The 25274-nt window shown below is 47.7% G+C and overlaps 1 protein-coding gene across 1 annotated transcript in view; it reads right to left on the bottom strand.

Annotated features, from left to right (window-relative positions):
- TMEM163 (transmembrane protein 163) overlaps positions 1 to 25274 on the bottom strand; it is a 224929-nt gene that overhangs the window by 5199 nt on the left and 194456 nt on the right. Inside the window, exon 6 of the mRNA XM_059166703.1 lies at positions 4663 to 4774. Within this exon, the coding sequence (XP_059022686.1) occupies positions 4663 to 4774 (112 nt within the window). The remainder of the gene's footprint in view (positions 1 to 4662; positions 4775 to 25274) is intronic.

Below are 25274 nucleotides of genomic sequence, written 5' to 3' on the forward strand. Positions count from 1 at the left end.
CAGCGGGCAATCATTTGCTCCCAGCTCCATCTTTATCGGGGGCAAGCGGAGCCTTCCGAGAAGCTGAGAGGATGCAGAGCAAATGAGGGTCCTCTCACTGGCCACTAGATGTCCCCTCAGTCCAGCAAGTCACTCCGCTCCGCAAGGCCCACCCTCTGCACACAGCTCACAGAACGAACTTCCACTAACTGGGCTCCACTCACCTCCACTGGCCACAGAGCTGGACACAGTCAGCCCTACCCCTCAACATCCTTCAAAAGGGACAGGCTTCCCAGCCAGTGTCCCACAGGAACTCCGAGTTCCCAGCCCTGGCCCCCAGACCTCCCATCTTCAACTCTGACACACAAAGCCCTGTGGGTCAGTCACTTCTAGATGCCGTCACCACCCCCTCCACCCAGCCTCACAGCTTGTCCCTGTCCCCTTGGTGAAAACCGGAGCTGTCGTCAAGAGCAGATGTTGTTGATGGCAGAACACAATTATCACGTCAGAGGCTCTCCCGGTCTGGCCTCAATGACTAGGGAAGGATCTGTAGAATTGGGCACATTCATTTTATGCAGAAAGTTCTGACTGAAGTTCTTCATGTGCTGAAAAACCATCCCAGCCTCATGGCATTTCAGAAGTTGGGGAATGAGGACCATGGACCCAGGCCCCTCTGCTCGGACAGATTTCCACCTGTGGCCGCAGGCAGCTCCAGAGCCCAGCTGCTGGCTCCTGGCTCAGAACTTCCCCCAGGACCTCTCCACAGTCCCCCTCTGCCCCACTGGTACTCTTCGCTTGCTGTGCAAAACCATTCTACCTCAATAACACAAAACCAACCTCGGCCTCATGAATATTCAAAGCAGCAAAGCCAAGTTAGACAAGATGTGCCTGACAGGGGCGCCTGGGTGGCTCAGTGGGTTAAGCCTCTGCCTTCAGTTCAGGTCATGATCCCGGGGTCCTGGGATCGAGCCCCACATCGGGCTCTCTGCTCGGCGGGGAGCCTGCTTCCTCCTCTCTCTCTGCCTGCCTCTCTGCCTATTTGTGATCTCTCTCCTTCTGTCAAATAAATAAATAAAATCTTTAAAAAAAAAAAAAAAAAAAAAAGATGTGCCTGACAGAGTGGAAGTGTCTGGAATGTGCCCACACCTGCTGTCCTACTCTCCCTGAAGGTCTGCTTCCCCGCTGTCAGGACACAACCCAGTGACAAAGGATCTGGTGGAGTCAACCTGACCCGGTTCACACACTGCATCTCCGCAGGAAGGGCCATCAACCCCGGTGACCAATAAGGCCTGCCCTTCCTCCCCGCACAGGAAGCCGTGAGCTGAACTTGAGAGAAGTTCCCTCCTCCTTGAGAGAAGCCCTTGGCTTGCCCCCAGCCCCAGGGCCAGACCAGGAGAGAGGCATTCCCAGGCCGGCAGCCACCAGGGATGCCCTTCAGAGCCAGCCCTGCAGGAGACCCTGGACATTAAAGATAGGCATGGCTCCTGAAGCCCATCCTGCCCCCACCTCCCAAAGAGAGGGAAGGAGAGGAGATAGTTACCCACAGCTCCCTACATCTCGTCAGTGCAGGAGTACAACTGGGAGCCCAGACAACACAATTCGCAGGAGGCCGTAATGACCGCCACATTGTCTGCTGGCACTCCCGCCAAGCAGGGGACCGCAGAGCTCACCGACCCGCCAGGGGCCCCTTATGGGTAACAGGCTTGGGGATGGGGTGGCCGGCTGTCTTGGCTCTTTGCTATAGCGCTCCCTATCCTTCTGTGTCTCTCTCTCTTCGGCCCCTGATGACCATTCAGCCCTGAGCCCTGGTTTACAGATACTGCCTCACCTTCCTCAAATCCACCCCCATTCTCCACCTCTCTGCCCCCATTCCGTCCCGGCCCCTGCCACCCCGTGGCTCCCCAGACTTCTCCCACGTCAGGTCTCCTTCCCTCTGCTCTGCCCCACCTTGACAGCTAGAGGGTTCTTTAGAAAACATCAATCAAGGGCGCCTGGCTGCCTTCGGCTCAGGTCATGATCTCAGGGTCCTGAGATAGAGTCCCGCATCGGGCTCTCTGCTCAGTGGGGAGCCTGCTTTCCCCCCTCTCTCTGCCTGCCTCTCTGCCTACTTGTGATCTCTGTCTGTAAAATAAATAAACAAAATCTTTAAAAAAAAAAAAAAGAAAAGAAAGAAAAAACATCAATCATGTCACCATGTGTTAAATATTGAACAAAACATCCAGAATCCTACTGTGGACTCCATGTCCGTGCCCCCTCACCCAACATGCTCTCTCCCAATACCCCAGATTCTGTCCCACCACGACCCCCAGAAAGGCTCCCCCTGCTTTCTGCCTCTGGATGGAAGAGTTTCCTTTCAAACCATCTACTTCTCTTCGTCACGACCCCTGCCTGCTTCAAGACTGTGATGGAAACACTCTGTGTGTGTAGCTGGCTTTGTGTGTGAAGATTATCAAGTTATCCATTAGGGGCGCCTGGGTGACTCAGTCAGTTAAGCGTCTGCCTTCATCTCAGGTCATGATCCCAGGGTCCTGGGATTGAGTCCCAGGACTGAGTCCCACACTGGGCTCCCTGCTCAGCGGGAAGCCTGCTTCTCCCTCTGCCTGCCGCTCCCCCTGCTTGAGTGCTCACTCACTCTCTCTGACAAGTAAATAAATAAAATTGTTTTTAAAAAGTTATTCATTTAAAAAAATACTAATCACGGTGGCCTTCTGCATAAACCATATAAAGTGGCAGGAAGTGAGAAGGACACAGAAGCCTCAACAGAAACCACCTCGAATATCTAACAGGAAGGCAGACTGCTGTCAGGCCGAGCCCTGCAACCGTGCTTGGAGGGGCAGGGCTGACTGCTGGGACCACACCCAGACTTCTGGTGCAGGGGGCACATTGTGTGTCTCCGCTGCACTCAGGTGAACAGAAAAAATGCTGTTGCTCTGCAGGCCAGCAGGCTTGTGTCTCAACCAAGACAGAAAGAAGAGCCCCTGGTGAGTACTAACTGCGGGGAGCCCAGAGCACTGCCTCCCTCAGGCCTGCCTGCCCCGACCCTCAGGTTCCAGGTAAAGAGATGCAGAGAGGGAGGCACAGAACTGCCGCTGGAGGAGCCTCAGGGCTCCGGGGCCCTGGCAGAGCGGCGTGCCTCCACGCAACCACATGCAGAGCCCTGGCTAGTGCCCGCCGGCCTGCAGCGCTGAGCCAAGCACACGCCCTGGGCTGTTCCTCCTCAAGGGAAGGAGGATGTCAGGTCCAAAGGAGGAATTTTCCTTGCCGGGTTAGAAAACACCAGGCCACAGAGATCACGGGGAATAAAGACTCCTCCTCAGGGGGCGCCTGGGTGGCTCAGTGGGTTAAGCCGCTGCCTTCGGCTCAGGTCATGATCTCAGGGTCCTGGGATCGAGTCCCGCATCGGGCTCTCTGCTCAGCGGGGAGCCTGCTTCCTCCTCTCTCTCTCTGCCTGCCTCTCTGCCTACTTGTGATCTCCCTCTGTCAAATAAATAAATAAAATCTTTAAAAAAAAAAAAAAAAAAGACTCCTCCTCAGATTCTGGGTCTGCCCCCAAAGAGGAAAGGGTACCCTTTCGGGCCAGGGACTGAGGGGGCCATACACTAGGCTCGGCGTAATGCAAAACGCCTAGAAAGCCCTGGTGTCTCAGCCCTGACAGAGACTTCAGAAGACGCACAGGCTGGGGCTTCAGGCATGCCAGCAGGGTTCTCACGGACAGAACCACCAGCTCGTCAGATCGGGCCCTGGGAGAGAGCAGTTCATTTACCTCCGAGGGGTTCTCTAAGGGGCAAATGCACTTCGGGGGACCAGGCAGGAGCCTGCACAACCATGGGACAGAAACCTGACAGAGCTGGTTCTGATTTTGTATCAGACGCTGGTCTCCGGTGCCAGGCACAGAAGAGCTCCATGCAGCCCCCCGGCCCCGTGCTCCTGCAGCGTCATGCTGTCCCAGCAGCAAACACACCAGCTGATGCCGGCTGGGTCCTGCCTTTCCCCAGCTGCTCCTGCCCCAGGCTCCACCTGGGAGCTTGAGAAGCCAGGCTGGGCCTCCCACTGGTTGAAAGTCAGGGAACAGGATGGCTCAGTCCCAGTCGCTGATCCCCTCACTGCCTTAAATAACTTTTGCTGTTTAAGAAGCTTTGGTGTCATAGGGGCAAAGGGCCTCCACAGCCCCCGGCAGCCCCGCCTTGCCACCAGCAGGTGCTGCGGAAAGTGGTATTTGAGCCAGACTAGAGAGGCTGGTGGTCAAAAGGTCATGTAGGAGCACTGTGACGCTGTGTTCTGGCCCCTGGGCTCGGCCGTGAAGGCAGCACCCGACCTCAGCGTGCACCGCGCAGACAGAGGCACTGCTGTAATGACGACTTCCTGGACCCCACCTCAGCTCCCAGCATTAGACTCTTCAGGGGCTCGGGCTCTGGAATCTGAACTTTTAACAAACAGCACAGGTTGGGGAGCACTGACCCACTGTTAGGAGGTCAGAGTGAAGGTGATTCATGAAATTTATCAAATTCCCAGGGTACAAGACATCATATGGGAGTCCTGAGAATCATTAAACAGCCTGTGGAGGGGAGAAGAGTGAGGAACAGATTCCAAATGGTTGAGCTCTTCTGCAGGACAAGCAACTGAACAGCACCTTCTTTCCATGTGAGCCCAGGCCCCAAGGATCAGCACACTGGCCTTACTCACCATCTGTTATGAGTGCTCTGCTGGTCAGAACCTTCCCCAGCATAAACTTCAACACAGCCAGGATACTGCAAAGGATCCCACTTAAAATGGAGACGCTGAACAGGAAGTCATCCTAGAAGAGAAAGTTCCAGATTTCAACAGTTAGCTTCCTGCTAGAACAGATTACCTGCAAACCATTTGCCTTAAGGATCAGCTTTGTTCCCTGAACAAATGATCAATTGAGTATGCTGCCACCAGGTGGCAGTATCTTCTTCGGTCTCATAGGTTGGCTAGTTACCTGTGTCACTGGGAATTGGAAAAGATGATCAAAAACAGATAATCCAGATTTATATTCCCTTAGACAACTGAGTATTCCTCTTCCTGTAGGAGATTCCCCTTCAAATTCTTCTGCCAAAATATCTGGCAATCACTGATCAATAATGTAACTGGAATGCTAAACACAGTGCATGCTATGTGTGGTTTTTCACAAACAATTCAAAAAGCAGCTGGGGAATATGGGAACATATAAGTACGCCACTGGACTAAGAATACTTCAACACAGAGCCACAGGGCCAATTAGGGATGAAGCTACTTACAACCATGTTTTTTCCTTAAATTCACACAAGGCAATTAGAAGTTCAAATATAGCCTTTAAGGTGTAGAAAAGGCAGCTAAAAATAAAGTCTGCTATTGATGTTATCATAGCACTTCCTATAAGTTTTGACCTTAACTTTGCAAGCAATGAGTGAGTCACACACGCAAAAGCCAGCATCACCATCTCATGACATTAGAGCCCACCACGTTCCTCAGCCTGGAGCTCCTGTGCATCATGAGACACAGCCTCCAGATTCTCTCCAGTACTGAAATGCAACTGCCAGCAGAAGTCTGATAAAGCATCACGTATACAAAAGAGTAAGATTCCTGAAGCATTATATTACCCAACTCACTAACCTAGTGCCAGAAAGCTGGGAAGAAGGAAGACAGCCTGTTTTCCTGGCTTCAAAACTGAACAAAATCATTCGAAAAATCATCTCCCCAGAAACAAGATATCTGCAAGGCATCAGAGCATCTCCCCCAGAATACTGATCAATGGTGGTTGGCCTTAACATATGTCCCCAGATGCTTTGCTAATCCTTCTTCTATGAGGTGCAGCTGAATTCCCTCCTCCCTGAGTGTGGGCTGGGCTCGTGACGGGTATCTAACAAGTAGGATATAGTAAGGGGAAAATAGCAGGGGAGAAGCCTGGCAAGGGATCTAAGCCAAGTGATCAAGTTTAACAGGACAATTAATGAGTCCTGCCAATATCATGTGCTTCCTGATATAAGATGACAGGACAAAAAGAACAGGTCTTGGTGTTCTACCCCAAAATCCATAACCTCAGCTCAATCCTGAAAAAAAGCACCAAATGAACCCACATGGAGGGACAGTCTACAAAATACCTGAGCACTACTGTTCACACACGTCAAGGTCATGAAAGTTAAGGAACAACCAAGAACCTGTCGCAGATTGGAAACTATGGAGACAGAGGTCTAAACTATGCCCTTTATTCCACGCCACAATTTACTCAGTTCATACGTATCACTACCTGTACTGTCCTGGACCGGATCCTGGAACAGAAAAACGATATGAAGTGGAAACGCTAGGGGAAAATGGAATGGAGCCTGGAGTTTTGGTAATAGCCCAGTAATCTCGGAGTTTGGGCAAACGTGTCCTGGTTATCTATGTGAGATGTTAACGTCAGGGGAGGCTGGATGAAAGATATACGGGAAATCTCTGTAACGTCTTTGCAACTCTTTTATCTAACATTATTTCGAACTTTTAAGTTCTTTAAAAGAATCATCTCACTGAATTTTATTATTATTATTACTCTTATTATTATCATTGTCACCTCCTCAAATTATCAGTAAGGACCATGCCAAACCTAGCCTCTTGGTAGATCCCAAGTCCCTGCTGTGCATGAGGTGACAAAGCAGGGTCCACGAGGGGAAGGAGAGGGGGTGGGCAAGGATCTCCAAATCACAGCTCCCTCTGTGCAGGGACCCACTCTCATCATGGGTGTTGGCACCCACAGGCTCCAAGGCAACACATCAACACAGACCCAGGTGCTGACAGGATTCAGAAAACAGAAAATGTAGGGAGACTGACACAGTCAAGCACTTTGAGACCCCACATTCAGAGGCTGAATTCTGCCTTTGCTCAACCCTCACACCTGAAGCCTTTCTGATTCCATTTAATCTGTTGGCAAATCCCTCATCCCTAAATTCTCAGATGTAGAGAGAGTCTGCATTCACCCCTTCTAAGTCCCAAGGAGCTGGGGCACGCACACACACACACACACCCCATGTATCTTGAGACAAGCCACAATAGCTTTGGCTGTCCTCTCCTATCCCTGGGATATCTCCTATCTCCTCTCCCTATCCCAAGGAGCTCACTGCTGGATAGGGGGGCTTGGCTGAAGGGCAGTGATGCACCAGCGGACCTTTGCTCACATCTGGACTCCACTGCTTGCTGGGGAAACAGACCCGAGCACTCACAGCTCATTTCTCTCTACCGTGGCGGGGAGTGTGATACCGCAGCCCCTGGCAAGCAAATAATGTGCAGTCAATGTAGCAATTCATGTTCAAGGGTTCAAACACGTGACGCATGCACTAACTCATTCCACCAAACAGCCACACTAAGTGCTAACGCAAGCCCCAAAGTACGCGAAGCACCCCTATAAAAGAAATGTCGGGAACTGATTACCTAGGAAAAAGTATGCACGGTGCAATGTGAAAAAGTGTAAGAACAACTCTGAGTGTTCTCAGTACACTGAGTGTTCTCAGGACCACAGTAGTTTGTCAAGGTTTCTGCTTCCAATCACCCGCACCGTTGAGGCCACACCAGTGAGGGTCAAGTGTGGTTCCGGTCCCTCTGCGGGGTTCCCGTTTTCCCTGCTCTCTGCTTCGCTCTACACCCCCCTTTCCCTCCTTCCAGACAGCCCTGCTGCCTTCAGGGACAATATTCTGACAGATGCTTCTTCTGCAGCCCCCACCAGCCTAGAAAGTCTCATCCCTGCAGTAAACAATAAAGCCCTATTCTATGCCTTTTAGAGTGGTTCCGATTCTCTGCTTGAACCTGAAATACCACTTCAGAAGGATACTTCAGAGCGCTTACAGCAGTGCCTGGCTGCTGAAGATGGTCATCAAGAAGATCTGACCACCGGTTGACCTGCAAGCTGGACCAGGCAACTGCAGACTTGGAATGGGAGCCCCAATTGCCTTCCCCACTTCCAGAAGCTGCCCCAAGGACCAAGCCTTGAGAGAGAGGTGTGCTGTCGGCGCTCTCTGGACAGGGTATGCGACAGAACCCAGGTAACACCTCCACATAAATTTTCAAGATCGGGTGGACAGGATTGCAGAAATCTCATGTTGTGGCCAACCAAGGCAAGCCTCGTGTATGAGCTCACTTGCTAATAAAACTACCATCCGTCTCTTCCATCTCTTCCTGCCCTCCACCTATGCAGGCCGGTTTCCAATCACACCTGGGAAGCCCCAAGTTGCTCATGAACTAACAACTGGTGAGCCAGCCAGGAAGGAGGCATCCGCAGGACTTGGCTACCGACCTCTAAGTAGGGAGGAGGGGCCCATATATTAGATGCTTGCGGACTATTATGAGACAACAGGAGATGCTTTAATGTGCCTGTATGAGGACCCACACCACAGTGCACTGCAGCACAGAAGGGAAACACAGGGTGCTCCAGTGGGCTGGCCCCGATTGTGCACTGTTCGGCTGGGCACTGATGTCCCACCAGAGGCTGCAGCTCAGGTTACAGAGTTGGAGGAAGAGCTGAGGATACAGAAGGACAAATGGTGGTCCGTCCATTGCTCTGCCAGCTTCAGGGCTGGCCAGCAAGCTGGCAGAGCAGGATCATCAGCTGGAGACCGTGGCGTGCCCTCCTGCAAAGCTAGGACGTTGCAAGCGATAGTGGCTGAAGATCTAGGCACCTGTGACAATGTCTGGTTAGGATGCTAAGTGGTGGGATCTCTGGGAAAGTGAGGAGACTGAAGAGGAGGATTTTATTCTGTAAAAGAGCCCTACTTATTTAGCTTAAGGAAAAATAAGCTTTAATATCAAACATGTACGTATGAAAAACTAAAACATAATTTTCTTTCATCTGCTACAAGGACAAAGTTTTCTTGGACTACTGGTCTTCTTTTGGATGAGATTATGAAAGGTTTTTCTTTACTTTTTAGGTAATCTTCCCAGAAAACAAAGATTCTGTGTTTTGTCAAAATAATTTCCTGTGCTTCATGTTACCTTTATCAGGTCTTTGATTATTTAACAAAACTGACTTTCTATTAAAAGGGGTATGTTTTTCACAGCTATGTAACTTTCTGCACTTGCCTTTGAAGTCTTTAATTATCGCTTTAGTTAAATGGGAAACTAAGTATTATTTCACAGTGACCTGTGATCCTATTTAATCAAGCGTTTTTAAACCTTTGGGTATTTTTGAAAAATTTCCCCCAAATCAAATTTTCAATGAAGTCTTAACTATGAACCAACTTGGGAATTTTCCAGAGAGTCCCCAGAATATCTCAAAAGATTTGTTCTCTTTCCTTATGAAAGGAAGATATTGAATTAATTAGACTATGAATGATGATGCTAAATTTTCTTTAGTGCCGATTTATTTGAAATTCCTAAAAGCGTGGTAAAATGCTATTAGTCATAATTTTAAAATGTATGTCATAAAAATAACCAAATTCTCTTATTAATTACACCATAATGTAAATCTTGGTAAAATGCTATTAGTCCTAATTTTAAAATGTATGGCACAGAAATAACCAAATTCTCTTGTTAATTACACCATAATGAACACTTTAAATCTTCAACCGTGGCCATTTTTAAGTCTTTTGTCATTTATGGACAGCTACTGTTTGCTCTGATGATTTGGCAAGGAGTATCCCTGCAAAAGTGCTTCATTGTCAAGGAGATTCATCGAAGAGATTTCGATTAGTATAGAGATTTCTGGTAACTAAGATCAACTTGCCTTCATGTGGAAGGGACAATAATGAGTTTCAAGTTATCCCCAAAACTACCTGCATAGCCCCACAATAGGTCATGGACCTGCTCCTGTGTCTTCCTTCCCCACATCAGTAAAATGGGCCCATGACACCAATGATACAATGTTAACATGTGAAGGCTGCCTTTGCTGGAATATCTGCAAGGGGGGAAAAAAATGGGCAGTGAGCCTACAGAAAACTCAAGGCCAAGCTGTTGCAATAATGTTTAGGGTGCTGTTTGGTCAGGTAAGTTGCTCATTGTCCCAAAAGCTGTGATTAGTAAGAAGGAAGCCTATGTATCTCTTAGGATTGTGAAAGAGATGGAAGTCTTGGTTGGGATTTGGGTTTTTAGAGGACTTGTATTCCCCACCTGGCACAATGCCCCTTACTCTTGTGCCACCTGGTAAAGCAAGGGCACATATGGGACTGGGGGTCAGAGCAGCAAGCCACCTTTGAGAAGGTAAGAATATTAATAAGGCAGATTAAAGCTCTGGGCATTTGAGTTAGATGTGTCTAGGACTCCAGAAGGTAGGAGTCAGAGACTGTGGCAGAGACAACAAAGAAGAGACTGCCCATAGAATCTTGGTCCCAGCTTGGGAAGGGGACAAAACCTGATGTACCTACAGAGCAACAGCTCCAACACCTTGCATAGCATTCCTCCAGACAGAGCCTCTTGGGAAGGAATGAACCACAGCAGTTACTAGGCTGCTGAGAGCTGTGCATGAATGCTATCTCCTAACTGGTAGCATTGACAGTGGGCTGTCCAAAAGAAATTAACCCTATGGCTTAGACAAGGAGAAGCCAAGGGATGGATGATTCACACGTGGGCTCTGTGGGGTCAGGATGTACAGAGGGACATCTGGGTCTGCCTGCAAGAGCCTGAGGCAGTCCTCACTAATAAAGCATTGGATACCCCCAGCCATCAAGAAGATGATGCTCTGGGAAAAATTTTAGAAAAAGAGAAAAAATGCTGATGCCTTACCTCAGAACAAGCCCTGGTAACCGATCCTTTAATAGATACAAAAGATCTGGTATAGAGATTGGCCACCACCATACCCCGATGACATTGCCAAGGGTACCAGAATGCAGGGGGCAATGCTCTAAGCATGTCGTGTGCGTTCTAAACACCCAAGGCCACTGCCAAAGGAGTCCGAGACCAATTACGGAGCTCCCAACCAGTGAGGGTGGCAAACTGATTATATTGGTCCCTTCCCTCCAAGAGAGGGTTCTAAACAGGCCCGGGCTTGTGTGGACACTGACCTGCCCTAAGCTTTCCCAGGTCACTGCGCAAGCCAAGCTGCCGCCATTAGGAGCTTTAAAAAGCTCAGTACCATGTATGGACACTCTTGTTGAATAAACAGTGATGGGGGGGTCACATTTCAAAGGTCATGATGTGCAAGGCTAAGCAAAGGAACATGACATGGAAAGCAGGTTCCATCTCCCCTAGAATCCAGAAGCAGCAGGGCTGGTAGAAAAGAATGAAAAGAATATTAAAGAAGCAGATGAAATTATTAACAAGTAAAACACCGCCTTGACAGGGTCGACTGAAGCACTGTCACAGGCTTTCATACATTTAAATGATCAGCCAGGAGGGTCTGTGACCCCACATGCCAGACCAGGGATCCCTGCCAAGCCCCCCAGCATCACAAACATACAGAGCTTCAGTCAACAGCCAACGCCCTGACTCTCACTCTGCATCAGCTTGCTAGGCTGCTGGGCACACTAAGCCCTATCACGCCAGGGAAAAGGCTTCTCCACTGGAACTTGCAATGAAATGTCCTACAAAGATGGGTGAATTCCTTCAAAGCCCTGGATAAGGAGGAATTAATCTCCACTGGGACCCCATTGCCCTGATGCCTGCTGGACCTGCTGAAATGCACATCACTGAAAGAGGGGAGAAGGTGGGGGTTCTGACCTGCCGCATCCTGCCCCTGGTCCATCCATCTCCTCGGGACTGACGGGGCTGCCTCCCGCAGTCAAAACACATGGTATGTACGACATCAAGGTTCTTTTTTTTTTTTTTTTGAATATTTATTTATGTTAGAGAGTGAGAGCATGACGAGAAGGGGCAGAGGGAAAGGTAGAGTCTCAAGCAGACTCCACACCGAGTGCAGAGCCCGATGTGGGGCTTGATCTCACAACCCTGAGATCAAGAGTTGAGCGTTTAACCAACTGCACCACCCAGGCCCCCCCAACCAGGTCAAATTTCTAAAGTTGCCAACCTCCCTGTCCTCAAAGCCAGATGGGCATTTTTGGTTTCCCCCAGGTACAATCATTTGACTGCCATCTTGGCCCCTTCTGTTGGCCGGGGGTAGGGTATAGCTGCCCAGCAAACCTTAAATGGCAAAAGTCCTGTCCTTACTGAAATGTCTATAATGAGAAAGTTGTCTTCCAAAATGGGAGAGCCTTGGACACTATTACTACGCCACTATCCAAACAGAAGCTTCTGTGTTCCTATCGAATGAGTCTGCTCATGTGTCATCTTTATTAGATCACAGGAGGGCCCAAGTGGATACCTTGAGTGATCTGACCCCCTGCCTAGAGGACTTCATAAATCGTTTGGATCACAGGGCTATTGCTGGAAAAAAGTTGTCACTGATTATGGGAATTACTTCTTGATGTGTTTTCTCTCTTACACATGCATGCACAGCTGCTGTGGCATTCGCCTCCAAGCAGCCCAAGAGCCACCGAATGAGCCCCCTCCATGCTAAGGAAGGCCCTTGCTTGACCACTCAGGGGCAAGTGCAGAACAAGGGGCATACAAGACTGTGAAAGCCGGTCACAAGGGCTGAAGAGCTGGAGGAGGTCATCAAGAACATAAGCTTTGGGGCGCCTGGGTGGCTTAGTCGGTTAAGCGTCCAACTCTTGGTTTCAGCTCAGGTCAGGATCTCAGGGTCATGGGACTGAGCCCGCGTGGGGCTCTATGCTCAGTGTGGAGTCTGCTTAAGATTCTGTCTCTGCCCTTCCCCCTGCTTGCTCCCTCTAAAATAAATATATCTTTAAAAAAAAAAAAAAAAAGGAGCACATGACCGTCAGTTGACCTGCAAACTGGACCTGAGCAATTGGAGTCTCCCCACCCCCTCCTCTGTCCTTGGAATGGGAACACCACTTGCCTCAGACCCCTGCTCCTAGAAGGTGCTCCAAGGATAAAGCCCTGAGACAGAAGTGTGGTGCTGAGGCTAGACTGGACTAGGTATGTGACTGAACCCAGTCATAACCTCCACAGAAACTTTTCAGACTCTGGCAAGCAGAAATCACTCATCTTGCAGCCGCCCAAGACAAGCCTTGTAAGTTCCCGTGCGTATTACATCTGCCACCTACCAATCTGGAGTGGGCTGTCCTTCTTTGGTTCCTCCCTGCCCTCCACTCACGGAGGATGGTTGCAGATTATACCTGGGAAGCTTCCGAGGAGATTGCAAGCTAACACTGGCACAGAGTAAATGTTATATTTAAATGTGGAGAAACCAATATGCAAAACTCGGGCTTTTCCTGCCCGTGGATTATTTCTACCAACCACCCCCTGCTTCCAGGATCAGCTCTGAGGAATGACTGCCTCCCTGAAGTCTGGGAGAAGAGAGGCTGCGGCCGTCGCAAAGCTTCACCCAGATCTAGGAGGTCTGGCTCACTAGCACTGCACTGACTTGCCTCAGAACGAAGTAAACCCTGCAGGAGAACCCACAAAGGACTGAGGCCAGCACAGGTCTGCCCCCTCCCTTGCCCACAACCAGCTTTCAACATCCTACAAGTCCTCTGTAGTTTTCCCACCCAAACCCACTTGCCTCCCCTCTCGCCACATACTGTCACAGTTCGCAGTCATCAGCTCCAGACACCAGCGGTCCCTGCCACGGATGGTTTCTGTTCCCCCAAAACGCAAATGCTGAGCCCATACCCCCAGTGCAGTGTTTTGAGATGAGGCCTCTGGGAGGTAATTAGGGTTAGATGAAGTGTAAGGAGGGTCCCCCGTGATGGGATTTGTGCCTTTCTAAGAAGGGGAAGTCATTCTCTCGCTCCTTCTACCTACATGCCCTGAGGAAGGGCCAGGTGAGCTACTAGTGAGAAGGCAGCTGTCTATAACCCAGGAGAGATCCCTCACCAAATACTGCTCCTGCTGGCACCTTGACATTGGAGGTCCAGTCTCCAGAAACCATGAGAAATAAATCTCTGTTGTTTAAGCCACCAAACCTATGGTCTTTTGTTATGGTGTTCCCGGCTGAGACAGTCCTAAATATAATTACAAAAGGAGCTTCTGAGACGATTCCTTCCCAAGGATTAGGAAGCCACTGATGAGGAAGTGCAAGCCCAGCAGGCACGTAGCACTGCTGGTTTCAAGAAAGTGATGTCTCAGGTAATTCTCTTGGCCCAGGCAAGAGGGAACCTGCAGTAGAGAAACAGATGCACAGAGGGTAAATGACTTGCCCAGGGTCACTCAGCTAATGGCAGGACCTGGATTTGTTCTCGGTTCTAAAACGTACCAGCCTGCCTTCTCTCTGGCATCCTAAATACCTCTCAGGTTACTAAACCATGAACTCTGTAAAAACAGCGACAGCCTTTTCCTGGTTAGGTATTCAGTTTTCACTGTTAACAGCACTGGCCCATGATTTCTCAGAGCTGAGTCTTTACTTAACAGACAAAAGATCAGAGCACAAAGGTTAAAAAAAAAAAAATTCAGCCACTCACTCAGAAACCAAGGGTAAATATATGTTAGAGGTAAGTGACAGAGATTATGTCCATGCTGGCAAGCTTCTTTATGACCTTGTACTGGTGTAGGCCTTTTATAACCATCTCAAAACCATGAACAATTGATATACTTGATTACACAAAAACTAAAACTTATGCAGGGGATACATTATATACAAATACAAACTAGGAAAAAATATCACAAAGGGTTAACCTCTCTAATGTATAAAGAGTGCTTAGCAATCTCTAAGAGAAGGCCAAAAATCTGACAGAAAAATTGGCAAAGGACAATTAGAAAATGATAATGGATTTTTTTAATGTTATTGAGACAGAGAGAAAGAGCATGCATGCATGGGGGTAGGGAGAGGGAGAAGCAGACTCCCCACTAAGCAGGGAACCCGATGCAGGGCTCTATCCCAGGATCCTAAGATCATAATCTAACCTGAAGGCAACCGCTTAACCAACTGACCCACCCAGGTGCCCCAATAATGCATAAAGGACTTGCATTCAGAATATACTGAGAATTTCTACAACTCTGTAAGAAAACAGATGACGCACTTTTTTAAAAATGAGCAGATCTGAACGTTTCACCAAACAAGACATACGACTAGCAAGTAAGCCCACGAAAAATGACCAACATCATCAGTCAACATGGAAATAGAAATGAAAACCACTATGAGATACTCCCATGTACACACTAGAATCACTAAAATTAAAGACGTAAGACAAGCTGCGGTAAGGATGTAGAGTGATAAGAGTTCTCATATACTGCTAGTGGGAATGAATGTATATATATCACTTCGTAAACAGATCGGGCATTCCTTATAAATGTAGACTTACCATAGGACTCTGGAATTCATTGGTGTTTACCAAGAGAAACAAAAGCTTCTGTCCACACAGAAACTTGGAAACCAGTGTTCTAAGCTACTGTTTTCATAGTGTCAAAAAATTGAAAACAACACAAATGTCTGACAACTGGTAAATGGAGAAACTGTGATGTATCTGTACAGTGGAAGACTACTCAGCAATGAAAAAGAATCAACTACCAACACAATCGGCGAGAGCGGAACGGCGCCACAAAAGCATTATGCTACATCAAAGAAAGCAGACACAAGCGATTAAATAATTCATTAGTTCACTTATACCACATTCTAGAAAAGGAAAACTATGCTGACAGAAAGCACATCAGTGGTTAGGGAGACTTCCAAAGTGCATGATGGCACTTCTTAGATTGACAGAATACTCTATATTTTCATGGTGTTGGTAGTTCTGTGACTCCATGCTTTAAGAGGTGCCTGAGTGGCTCAGTCAGTTAAGTGTCTGACTCTTAGTTTCAGCTCAGGTCACACTTTCAGGGTTCTGAGATCGAGCCCCCACCAGGCTCCACACTCAGCGTTAAATCTGCTTGTCCCTCCCCCTCTGCTCCTCTGCCTGCCCTCTGCTCCACGTGTGTTCTCTCTCTCCCTCTCCAATAAATAAATAAAATCTCTTTTTTTAAGATTTTATTTATTTATTTGGCAGACAGAGCACAGTAGGCAGAGCAGCCGGCAGACGGAGAGGGAGAGGCAGGGTCCCCACTGAGCAGGGAGCCCGATGCGGGGCTCGATCCCAGGACCCGGGGATCATGACCTGAGCCTAAATCAAGAGCTGGATGATTAATCACTGAGCCATGCAGGTGCCCCAATAAATTAAAATCTTTTTTTAAAAAACTCACCAAATGGTACGGGTGAATTTTACTGTATGTATACTGTATTTCAATAAAACTAATTTATCTTATAAAGCAATTTATTTCAGGGATCCTTAGGTGACAATTACTAATATTTACATAACACACATAATGTCCATGATCATAATGTGAGGCTAAAGACGGAGATCAAAGCACAGTCATTATGAAGATTAAATAAAAGGCTTAGAAAGGTCGGGTGGGAACATGGGCCCAAAGGGTCTGACTTCAAGTCTCATGAATTTCCTACTGATGTATTTGCACAGTCTGAGTGAGTCAACACTCCTTTCTATAGACTTATCTCAAGTGTCTCCTCCTCTCGTAACTATTTCCTGACAGTTCATACTCTAGGAGTTGACACTTGCACTCCACGCCCCCTCGCTCTGGACCAGGTTCACGGGTGTCTGGTGACACGGCCTTGCACGCTTCCTACATTGTTTCTCCTAGGAGCTCACTCAGAGGAGAGATCGTTTCTCATCCACCTCAGTATCTATCCTTGAGGCAATAAAATATGTGTATGATATGACCCCACACCAATCAGAGTGGCTAGTATCAAAAAGAAGAAAGCAAGCATTGGCGAGGATGTGGAGGAAAAGGAACTGTCCTGCCCTGTGGGTGGGAAAGGACACTGGGGCAGCCTCTGTGGAAAACAGTATGGAGGGCCCTCAAGAAACTAAAAACAGAGCTACCCCATAATCCAGTAATTTAACTACCAGGTATTTACCCAAAGAAAACAAAAATACTAATTCACCCCTCGTTTTATTTTAGCATTATTTACAACAGCCAAGAAATGGAAGCAACTATCCACTGCGAGATGAATGGACGAAGAAGGTGTAGTATATATCCTGGGATATAATGAACTTTATATAAGTAGTGGTATAAATACTGGAATATAGTGAGGTATTTACTGCACTCTAATGCAAACCCATTAAAAGAGAAGGAAATTTGGCCATTTGCCACAACACAGATGAGCCTAGAGGGCACTGTGCTAAGTGAAATAAGACAGAGAAAGACAAATACTGTATGACTTCACTTGTACGTGGCATCTTACAAAACAATAATAGTAAGAAACAGACTCATAGATACATAACACAAATTAGGGGGAGCCAAAGGGAAGGGAAATGGAGAGGAATGGGCAAAATAGGTGAAGGGCATTATGAGGTCCAACCTTCCAGTTATAAAATAAGGAAGTCATAAGAAGGAAAAGTTCGGCATATGAAAAAAACAGTCAGTAATACTGTAGTAACACTGTATGGTGACAGAGGGTGGCTACACTTACTCTGACGAGCTTTTCTAATGTAGGTAATTGCTGAATCACTATACTGTATACCTGAAATTAATATTATATGTCAGCTATACTTTGATTAAAAATTTAAAAAAAAAATTTGTGATATGAACTACCGTACTATGCAGAGGGATGTCAAAATCATAATCAGCAAAGTCTTTCACAAGCCATTTTATGGAAGACAGAGAAGTGTTTATGCACAAGGCCACCGTCACCCTAACCCTCAGGGAACGTCGGTGCAGAGAGTTGAAAGCTTAACTCAATAAAGTTACTCTGAGGGTGTAGGGGATGGACAGAGGAGAGGCCAACCAGTTTGCTAGGCTGGCTGGTTCTCTAATGATCAAACAGGACGCTGGAAAATACCTTGGAATGGGAAAAACCATCCCCCTGGGAGTGTTCTTGAGCACCAGCTGTTTACCTGGGCTGCTGGAGGGAAACAAGAGGTCAGTGAGGGCAAGAATGAACTTCTGCGAAGCCTGACTCTCACACTCATGCTCCCAGAGGCCAGACAGACATCAGCTAGATCCACTCTCTGCCAGCCAGGGGGACATAGAGGCCTGATGGCGACAACACTCAGCACACCCATCTCCAGGGTTGCTGAGCTCCTCCTGCCCTGTGGGTGACAGCCCATGACCCCTCAACCCAAACTTCATGACAGTTTAGGAGAAGCCACCTCGGCCTGTCCTGAACATGGCCTCTACCTTCCAGACCAACCAAAAGAAAAGCAACACAAATCACTCAAAGAGGAATTCCAAGGACCTCACAGACCACTATGGTACAAAAAGCTTTCCACCTGCAGCTCACTGGTCTGCACCAAGACTAACGCTGTCTTACCTAAGAGACCAAGTCACTGAGACACACCCCCACCACCACCTTGGCCAGCCCCCCATATCTGGCCCACGACCAGATGAGAGAGAACACAACTTCTGTACACACATGAGGTGGTCTTAAAATCAGAGCATTGGAACTGGAAAAGGACTCAGAGACCATCTAATCCATACTGCAGGTGGGGAAACTGAGGCTTAGAAACAGCAGGTGGCTCCCCCAAAGACATCAGAGAAACAGCAGCAGAGCTCAGAGCTCCCAGCCATGCTCCGCCTCTCCCTGGGCAGCCAGACGCTATCAACCTCTTCCAATTCTCTAAGCCCAGGCTGGAGTACGGTGAAAACCATACAGCTAGTTTGAGGATTCAAAGCAATAGGGGAGAGCTGGTAAGTCCTGACCTGAGGGAGGATCCCAGGGCTGATGTGTGGTATCCGGTGTTGCACACCAGCTCAGGGTCTGCCAAATCTGGACATCGGGCAGCTCCTCTTCAGGAAAACACAGGGCCCCTGCACTGCCCCACACTGTCTGCTGACCTGGCAGATGACGGTCACCATGACCTGCTATACGCAGAAAAGATGATCTTTTTCACCTCTTTGCAGTAGCCAAACCCAACCAAACCAACTGGATGGAGCTGACCCCTCTGCCCTCAGCTTTACCACTCTCCCCTTCTCTCCCGCTGCTCCAGCACCCAGCCTCTGCCCTTCTCCTCTAACACGTTGAACATGCTCCTACCACAGGACGTTTGCTCATGCTGCTCCTTCTCATTCTTCACTAGCATCGTACCTGTGTTCAGACATCACCTGCTCAGTGAGGTGGTCCTTGACTGTAATCACTGTCATCGCTGTATTCCCATCCCCTGATCTTTTGTTTAAAATAGCACTTTCACCTTCAAACACGAGTGGCTATTTAAATTTAAAATTAACAAAACTTAATCCTCCTTTGACTAGCCACATTTCAAGCGCTCAAGAGCCACATATGGCCATCAGTTATTTATCATGCTGGAGAGTGCAGATTTAGAACATTTCCATCATCACAGAAAGTTTGATTTGGAAACAAGCAGGTTATTCTCTCTGAACTGGGATAAAGCAGTAAGTGGCTAGAAGGTGGTCGAGACAAGTGCCGTACATGCGCCGGTAAAGATCATGACCTGGCAAATGGTCAAAAGAGGCAGTTAGGCATGGCAATCAGCCCTGAGTTCACTGAAAACAAAAAATAAAAAACAAAAACCCACAGTACTAAAATTCATCATGATTGACTAACACCCTGCCTCAAAAAGGCACCCAGGGATTCGATTTTTTGTTTGCTTGTTTTCATTTTTATCATATTTTACTGAAGTATAATTAACACAGGGTAAGAGGCACAGCTTCCAGACCTTCGATGTGATGGATTGTGCCGATGGTCACAGCCATTTAACCAACCCCAAACCCAATAGAGAACATTTCCCTTACCTTGGAAGGTTCCTTTGCTCCCTTTCTTCACCCTCTGCAACCGCTTTCGCAGGGCAGTCACCAGAGAGTCCTTTGGTCTACTCCCGCATTCTATCCAGACAGAGCCAGGCTGTACAGATGGTTTGGCCTGGTGTCTTTGTGGACAGACTCCACTGGGCACGCATCGTGGGTTGCAGGTACCAGCGTGCTCTGTACCATCGATGTATAGTGATCACTTTCCCAGTCCTTCCTGTGACTTTTTTTTTTTTTTTAATTCACTCTAAATGCCTCCTGTTTTGACACCAGGCCTTTTTCATTAAGGTCCCCAAGGGAGATGCCAGGAGCAGGTGAAGAAACAGGAAGGAAGCCAGTGGGGTCTGGTCCCCTCCCCTGACACAGGAGACCATCTGCCATCAGGAGAGCTGTACCAGCAGGTCAAAATACCAGAGGGAAATGAGTGCCGGTGGACAAGCTGCCAGAACCATCTCGCCCAACAGCCTCTAAAAAGGCCAGCCTGGTCACTGACCAAGATCTTGGCCATCAGGATGGCCCAACGCAGCCTTCCAACCCCTTCCACCCGCTAGGCTCCAACAAGTCCACCTGCTCTCCAAGTTTGTTCCCCCAAATCCGGATGTTGTAGCCCTGATCCCCAGTGTGAGGGCACTGAAAGGTGGGCCTTTAGGAGCTGACTGGACCCAGAGGGTGCCATCCCTGTGAATGGGATTATGCCATCTGTAAGCCAGGAAGAGTGCTCTCACCGGACACCACACCTGCTGGCATCTTGCTCTCAGACTGGCCCGCATCCAGAATGGTGAGAATTAAAGGTCTGTGGGTTAAGCCACCCAGTCTACGATACTCTGTGCCTGCAGCCAGACAGGCTAAGACATCCCCCATCACTCCCACCAGGATCCTTTACCCCACAACGCAGATGTGATGTCAGTTAACAGCTGTCAGCCGAAGTCAGCTTCGCATGGATTCACGCGATCACGTAAAATGGACAACCCGTGTTTCTGGCTGCTCACCAGGCGGTAGCAGTTTCTAACGCTGTGACACTGAGTTTTCCATCCTTCCTGCAACCACCCCTACTTTTCCATACAGCCTCACCTCACAGCAATTTTATTCATGGTGCTGTTGCTCACAGGAAAACCTTTTTTGTAGACATGATTTTTTTTTTCCTACTTTAAGCTTATTCCTTTATCATAGGTGATAGCAGTAGTCGCAAAGCTGAGGTCACAGTGAACTGTGGTCACAAACACCAGACAGGGGCTGTGTCTGTAAACCCAACCCACCCATTCCCCAAAGACCAACAGTTTCCCTTTTCATAAGATGTGTGACAGCATGTGGGGACACAGGCAGGCTCACTTGCTTATGCTTGCAAAAAAAAGGCGTCCTTTGCTTTCCTAATGAGGACAAATTTCAAATCATTCTGACACTACATGTGTTACAGAATCACCCAGGGAAATGCTAGTGCTGGCGGAATAATAAATGTGTATTGATTTACGGCCCCAGGTGAAATTAAAAGTCACTCTCATTCTCAGATCTTTTCATCACCCCACCCCCAGCAGATGAGAAAAACTGGCAGATGTGGAGAAAATCACACCAAAGAGGAGCCCTCAATTTTCCCCCAGTTATTAAATTATATCGACAAATTGCCACAGATTCACATTGAAGGACTATGCGATTTTCGAATTAGCATCGAACCACTTTGATATGAGGAGGGTCAAGACCACTGGTGTTCAGAGAATCGAGCAAGAGGCCAGGAGGTTTTGCAGCCGGTGGACGTGGCCTCACTGGTGGGCCTTACAGACAGACTGGAGGGCCCTGGTCCCTTGTGACTTCTGGCCACACTAGTCGAGCTGACCATTGAGGCCCTGTGGTCTAGTGAAGGGAGCAGGTGCCGTGCTCCACAGGCACCACAGAACTGAAAGCGCCAGGGTCACGAGACGCTGTAGAAGAAGGCAAGATGGTGTCAGCTGACGCACTGTGACCGCCTCAGGGACAAGGGAGCACTTTCAAGTGCTTGGCTGCCATGCCAAGATGCAGCCTGGCTTCTGTCACATGAGGCCTCAGTCTGACGGCTATTTTCTGATGCCGGAGAGGAAAGCAAGGCTCTCGGGGGGTGCGCTCTAAGCCCCGAACGCTGACTGCCATGGGATCGGAGCGGAGCCTTGCTGGCTGGACGCTGTGACCATGGGATGTTGAAAGGAAAGGACACCTGCGGGGTTCCCTAAAATGTGAACAAAGTCCGACAACCCCTGCACTAAGCCCTCCTGACACAGAGATACCGAAGCACGGAAACAGCTCTGTTCCGCAAAGGAAGTACGATCACCGGGCTGCCTGCTTCTCCCCCTCTGCGGTTACGAAGGACATGCCATTGAGTATCACGCCAACACCCCTGCTCCAAATATCAAAATAAAGAGGTCCTTACATAACAGGCCTAACAATACAAGCAGTACTACTACGGATGCCCACTAAAGACAAGGCTCTTGCCCAAAGCCTTAATGAACAATCTCATCTTGTTTTAAACACAAGCATTTCAAGATTCCTGCTGTAGAAATTAGGACCACAGCGGAAAGGGTCAGGTCCCATAGCTGGTTGGGGACACAGAAGGCATTCAAGCCCCCAGAGATCCGACCTAAACTCTCCTCCCCTTCACACCTAGGAATGTGTAGGTCAATCTTCCTCCAAAGTTGCCTGATGGCCCTAACTCTCAATTTTGATTCAATAAAAGAAAAAGAACAGATAATTCACAATGCTCAGAAAATTGCTCTCTGTATTCGACAATGCCTTCAAAATCAGAAGAGATTCCAATTTAAGACCCACTACGTGGCAGCACAGGGATTATTGGGCTGGGGGTGGGTTGGGGTTTTTTTGTTGTTGTTTTGGTTTGGTTTGTTTTTTGTTTTTTAAGCAGGAACCGACAAGGACAAAGAAAACAAGAACAGCAGCCACAAAACTGTGTGAGCTGGGAAAGTAGACAGAAGAGTGGCACGTGCCTGAAAGTTGCAAACACTGGTAGAATCTTAGGGCAGAGGGTGAAGTCCAGAAGCTACGTATCAGAACCCTGAAGGCTTAGGAATGAATGCCACGAGGCACTCCTGGAAGAGGAGTGCAAGAGGGAAGACTGAAAGGACCATGTCCCCTCCCCCGCGGTCCACAGTGCACTAACCCTGTTCCCCAACAGGCAAGCAAGCCTCTGGACCACTGAGAGCCAAATAAAGCGTCTCTGCACCAGGCACCTCGTGCTGCTGAACACAGAGGTCACTGCATTGAAAAGAAGAGGGATTAAGGAAATTTACCTACTACCCTGCCAAACTCACTAACCCAGAAGAACAGAGAAAATGACTTGAAGTGCATAAAATAAAATATAAAGACTTATAAAAGAAACCAATTATAATGGCATGCACCTCATAAGATATAAAAAACTACACTTTAATAAGTGCTTCTAAATGAGTGTATTAAATAGCACAATGGATCGATTAAGGACAGTAATGTAGTGGTAAGCACAAAAAATATTTTGAGATATCTGCCAAAACTGATCTTAGACAATATCTGATTTTCACCACTGACAAAGTTCCAAGGACTCTAATATTATCAACTGTGGTTTATTGCCTGATTTTATGATGGAAGAAAAGGTGAAGTTTAAGATAAAGTTTAAATGAAAATAAAGACATGATTTCGTTCTAATTAAAGTTCCTGGATACTCTAAATACCATCCAAGGGGCCAAAAACCAGGTTAAAATCTCCTGCCCTACCATTAAGATCATATTTCAGGAGTCTCACCCGCATACAATCATAAATATATTTTTCTTAAATATTATCAGAAGGCCAATAATCACCAGACTTTGGGGAAACCAGAACACTGAGGGCAAATGGAAGATCTTATAAGCTTCCAGACAGGGAAAAAAGGATTTAAAAAAATAACAACTGAGCACGTAGGTGGCTCAGTTGGTTGAGCATCTGCCTTTGGCTCAGGTCAAGATTCTAAGCCTGGGATCCAGCCCTGCATCAGGCTCTCTGCTAAGCCTGCTTCTCCCCCTCACTTTGCCCCTCTCCCTGCTTATGCTGTCAAATAAATTTTTTTTTAATTCAACAATAAAAACTGGTTATTAGACTAGCATTAAACTTCTAAAAAGCAACCCTGGAAATGAAAAGACAGTGGATTAATCCCTCATAAACTCCTTTCCATCCAGGCAAGCTACCAAATAAAGTGTGAGGATAGAACAGCAACACTTTCAGACATTAAAGTCTCAAAAAATTTTGCCTTCCTTATGTGTGTTCTTAGAAAGCTACTTAAAAAGGTACTCCTCCAGAACAGTAGTATAAATCATGAAAGACAGCAACCCGGGATCCAGTAAGATACAATCCAAGAGAGAAATAAAATGAATCCCCAGAATCACAGTGAATGAGATCTCAAGATGACAACTGAGGAGATCTATAATGAGCACATACGTGTGTCTGTGTGTAATTTATAATCCATTTTCATTTTATGAGTATATGGGGACATACAATGTATGATGCAGGAAAGAACAAAACCAATCATACAAGACTATGCTCTGCTATGAACAGCATTTACCACCATCATCATAATAGTGCTGACTATTGATCTAAACAAAATACCAATGCAAATGTTCTGGGGGTGCGGGGGTGGGGGGACGACCAGGCAATGGGTGATGGTTAAAGAGCCAACCAGAGGAGGGAGTCAAGAAATCATGCTTGTAACTGACAAAGCCAGAGGAGCGACATATGCATGTTACTTAGAGATGCCGAGGTTGAAAGTTATCCATGGCTGCCTCTAGAGTAGGGGTTATTTTTTATAATGACCCTTGTAGAATAACAGGGCATTTAAATCATAAACATGCATGACTTGGATAAAGATCAAAACTCAACATAAAGAAAATACAGGCAGTAATTTACAAGGCAGAAGAAATTTACAAGAAATTACAAGGCAGTAATTTGTGAGTACATTAGTCAGAGGAAGAGAACCAGGAGGAGACCAATAGTAAGAGAGACACTGCAAGGAACTGACTCGTGTGACCGTGGGGGGCTGGCAGGGCAAGCCCGAGATAACCCCCTCCCATCAAGAAGGGTAGACTGGGACGCAGACACCTGCTGAAATTGTTCTCCCTGGGTAGAACTTCTTCCTCAGGGAAGTCTCAGCTCTGCTCTTAAAGCCTTTCCACTGGCCGGATCAAGCCGTCAGATTGGTGAGGATCATCTCCTTCACTGAAAATCAACTGCTGATAGCTGCTAATCACCTGCATGAAACTCCTTCCCAGCAACACTAGGTTAGCACTGGATTGAAGAGCTGGAGACAGAGGAACCTGACGCAACACTGGGTAGCACACCCCCGCTTCCCACCTGCTCTGTCTGATGGTTGCCCTACGAGCTCTCACTTGTGGTTCAGTCACTGGAGAATCTGGTCGGCTTCTCACACATATACATAGCAGTGCTCCATCAGAGGTCCCGACGTGCGGAACACACTTCTCTGCATAAACTATTTTTGCCAGCTTCTTTCATAAATGACTATTCTGTATTAGTATAAAACACAACGGGGGGGTGGGTGGGGAACACCAACAGCAAAAACTGAAAAAGAAAAAATAAAAAAACATAAAACTCACTTACCCACCCCCAGAACTAAGTGTGAACAAAATAGC

The sequence above is a fragment of the Mustela lutreola genome, chromosome 3 (genome assembly GCF_030435805.1).
Source record: "Mustela lutreola isolate mMusLut2 chromosome 3, mMusLut2.pri, whole genome shotgun sequence".
Taxonomy (NCBI): domain Eukaryota; kingdom Metazoa; phylum Chordata; class Mammalia; order Carnivora; family Mustelidae; genus Mustela; species Mustela lutreola.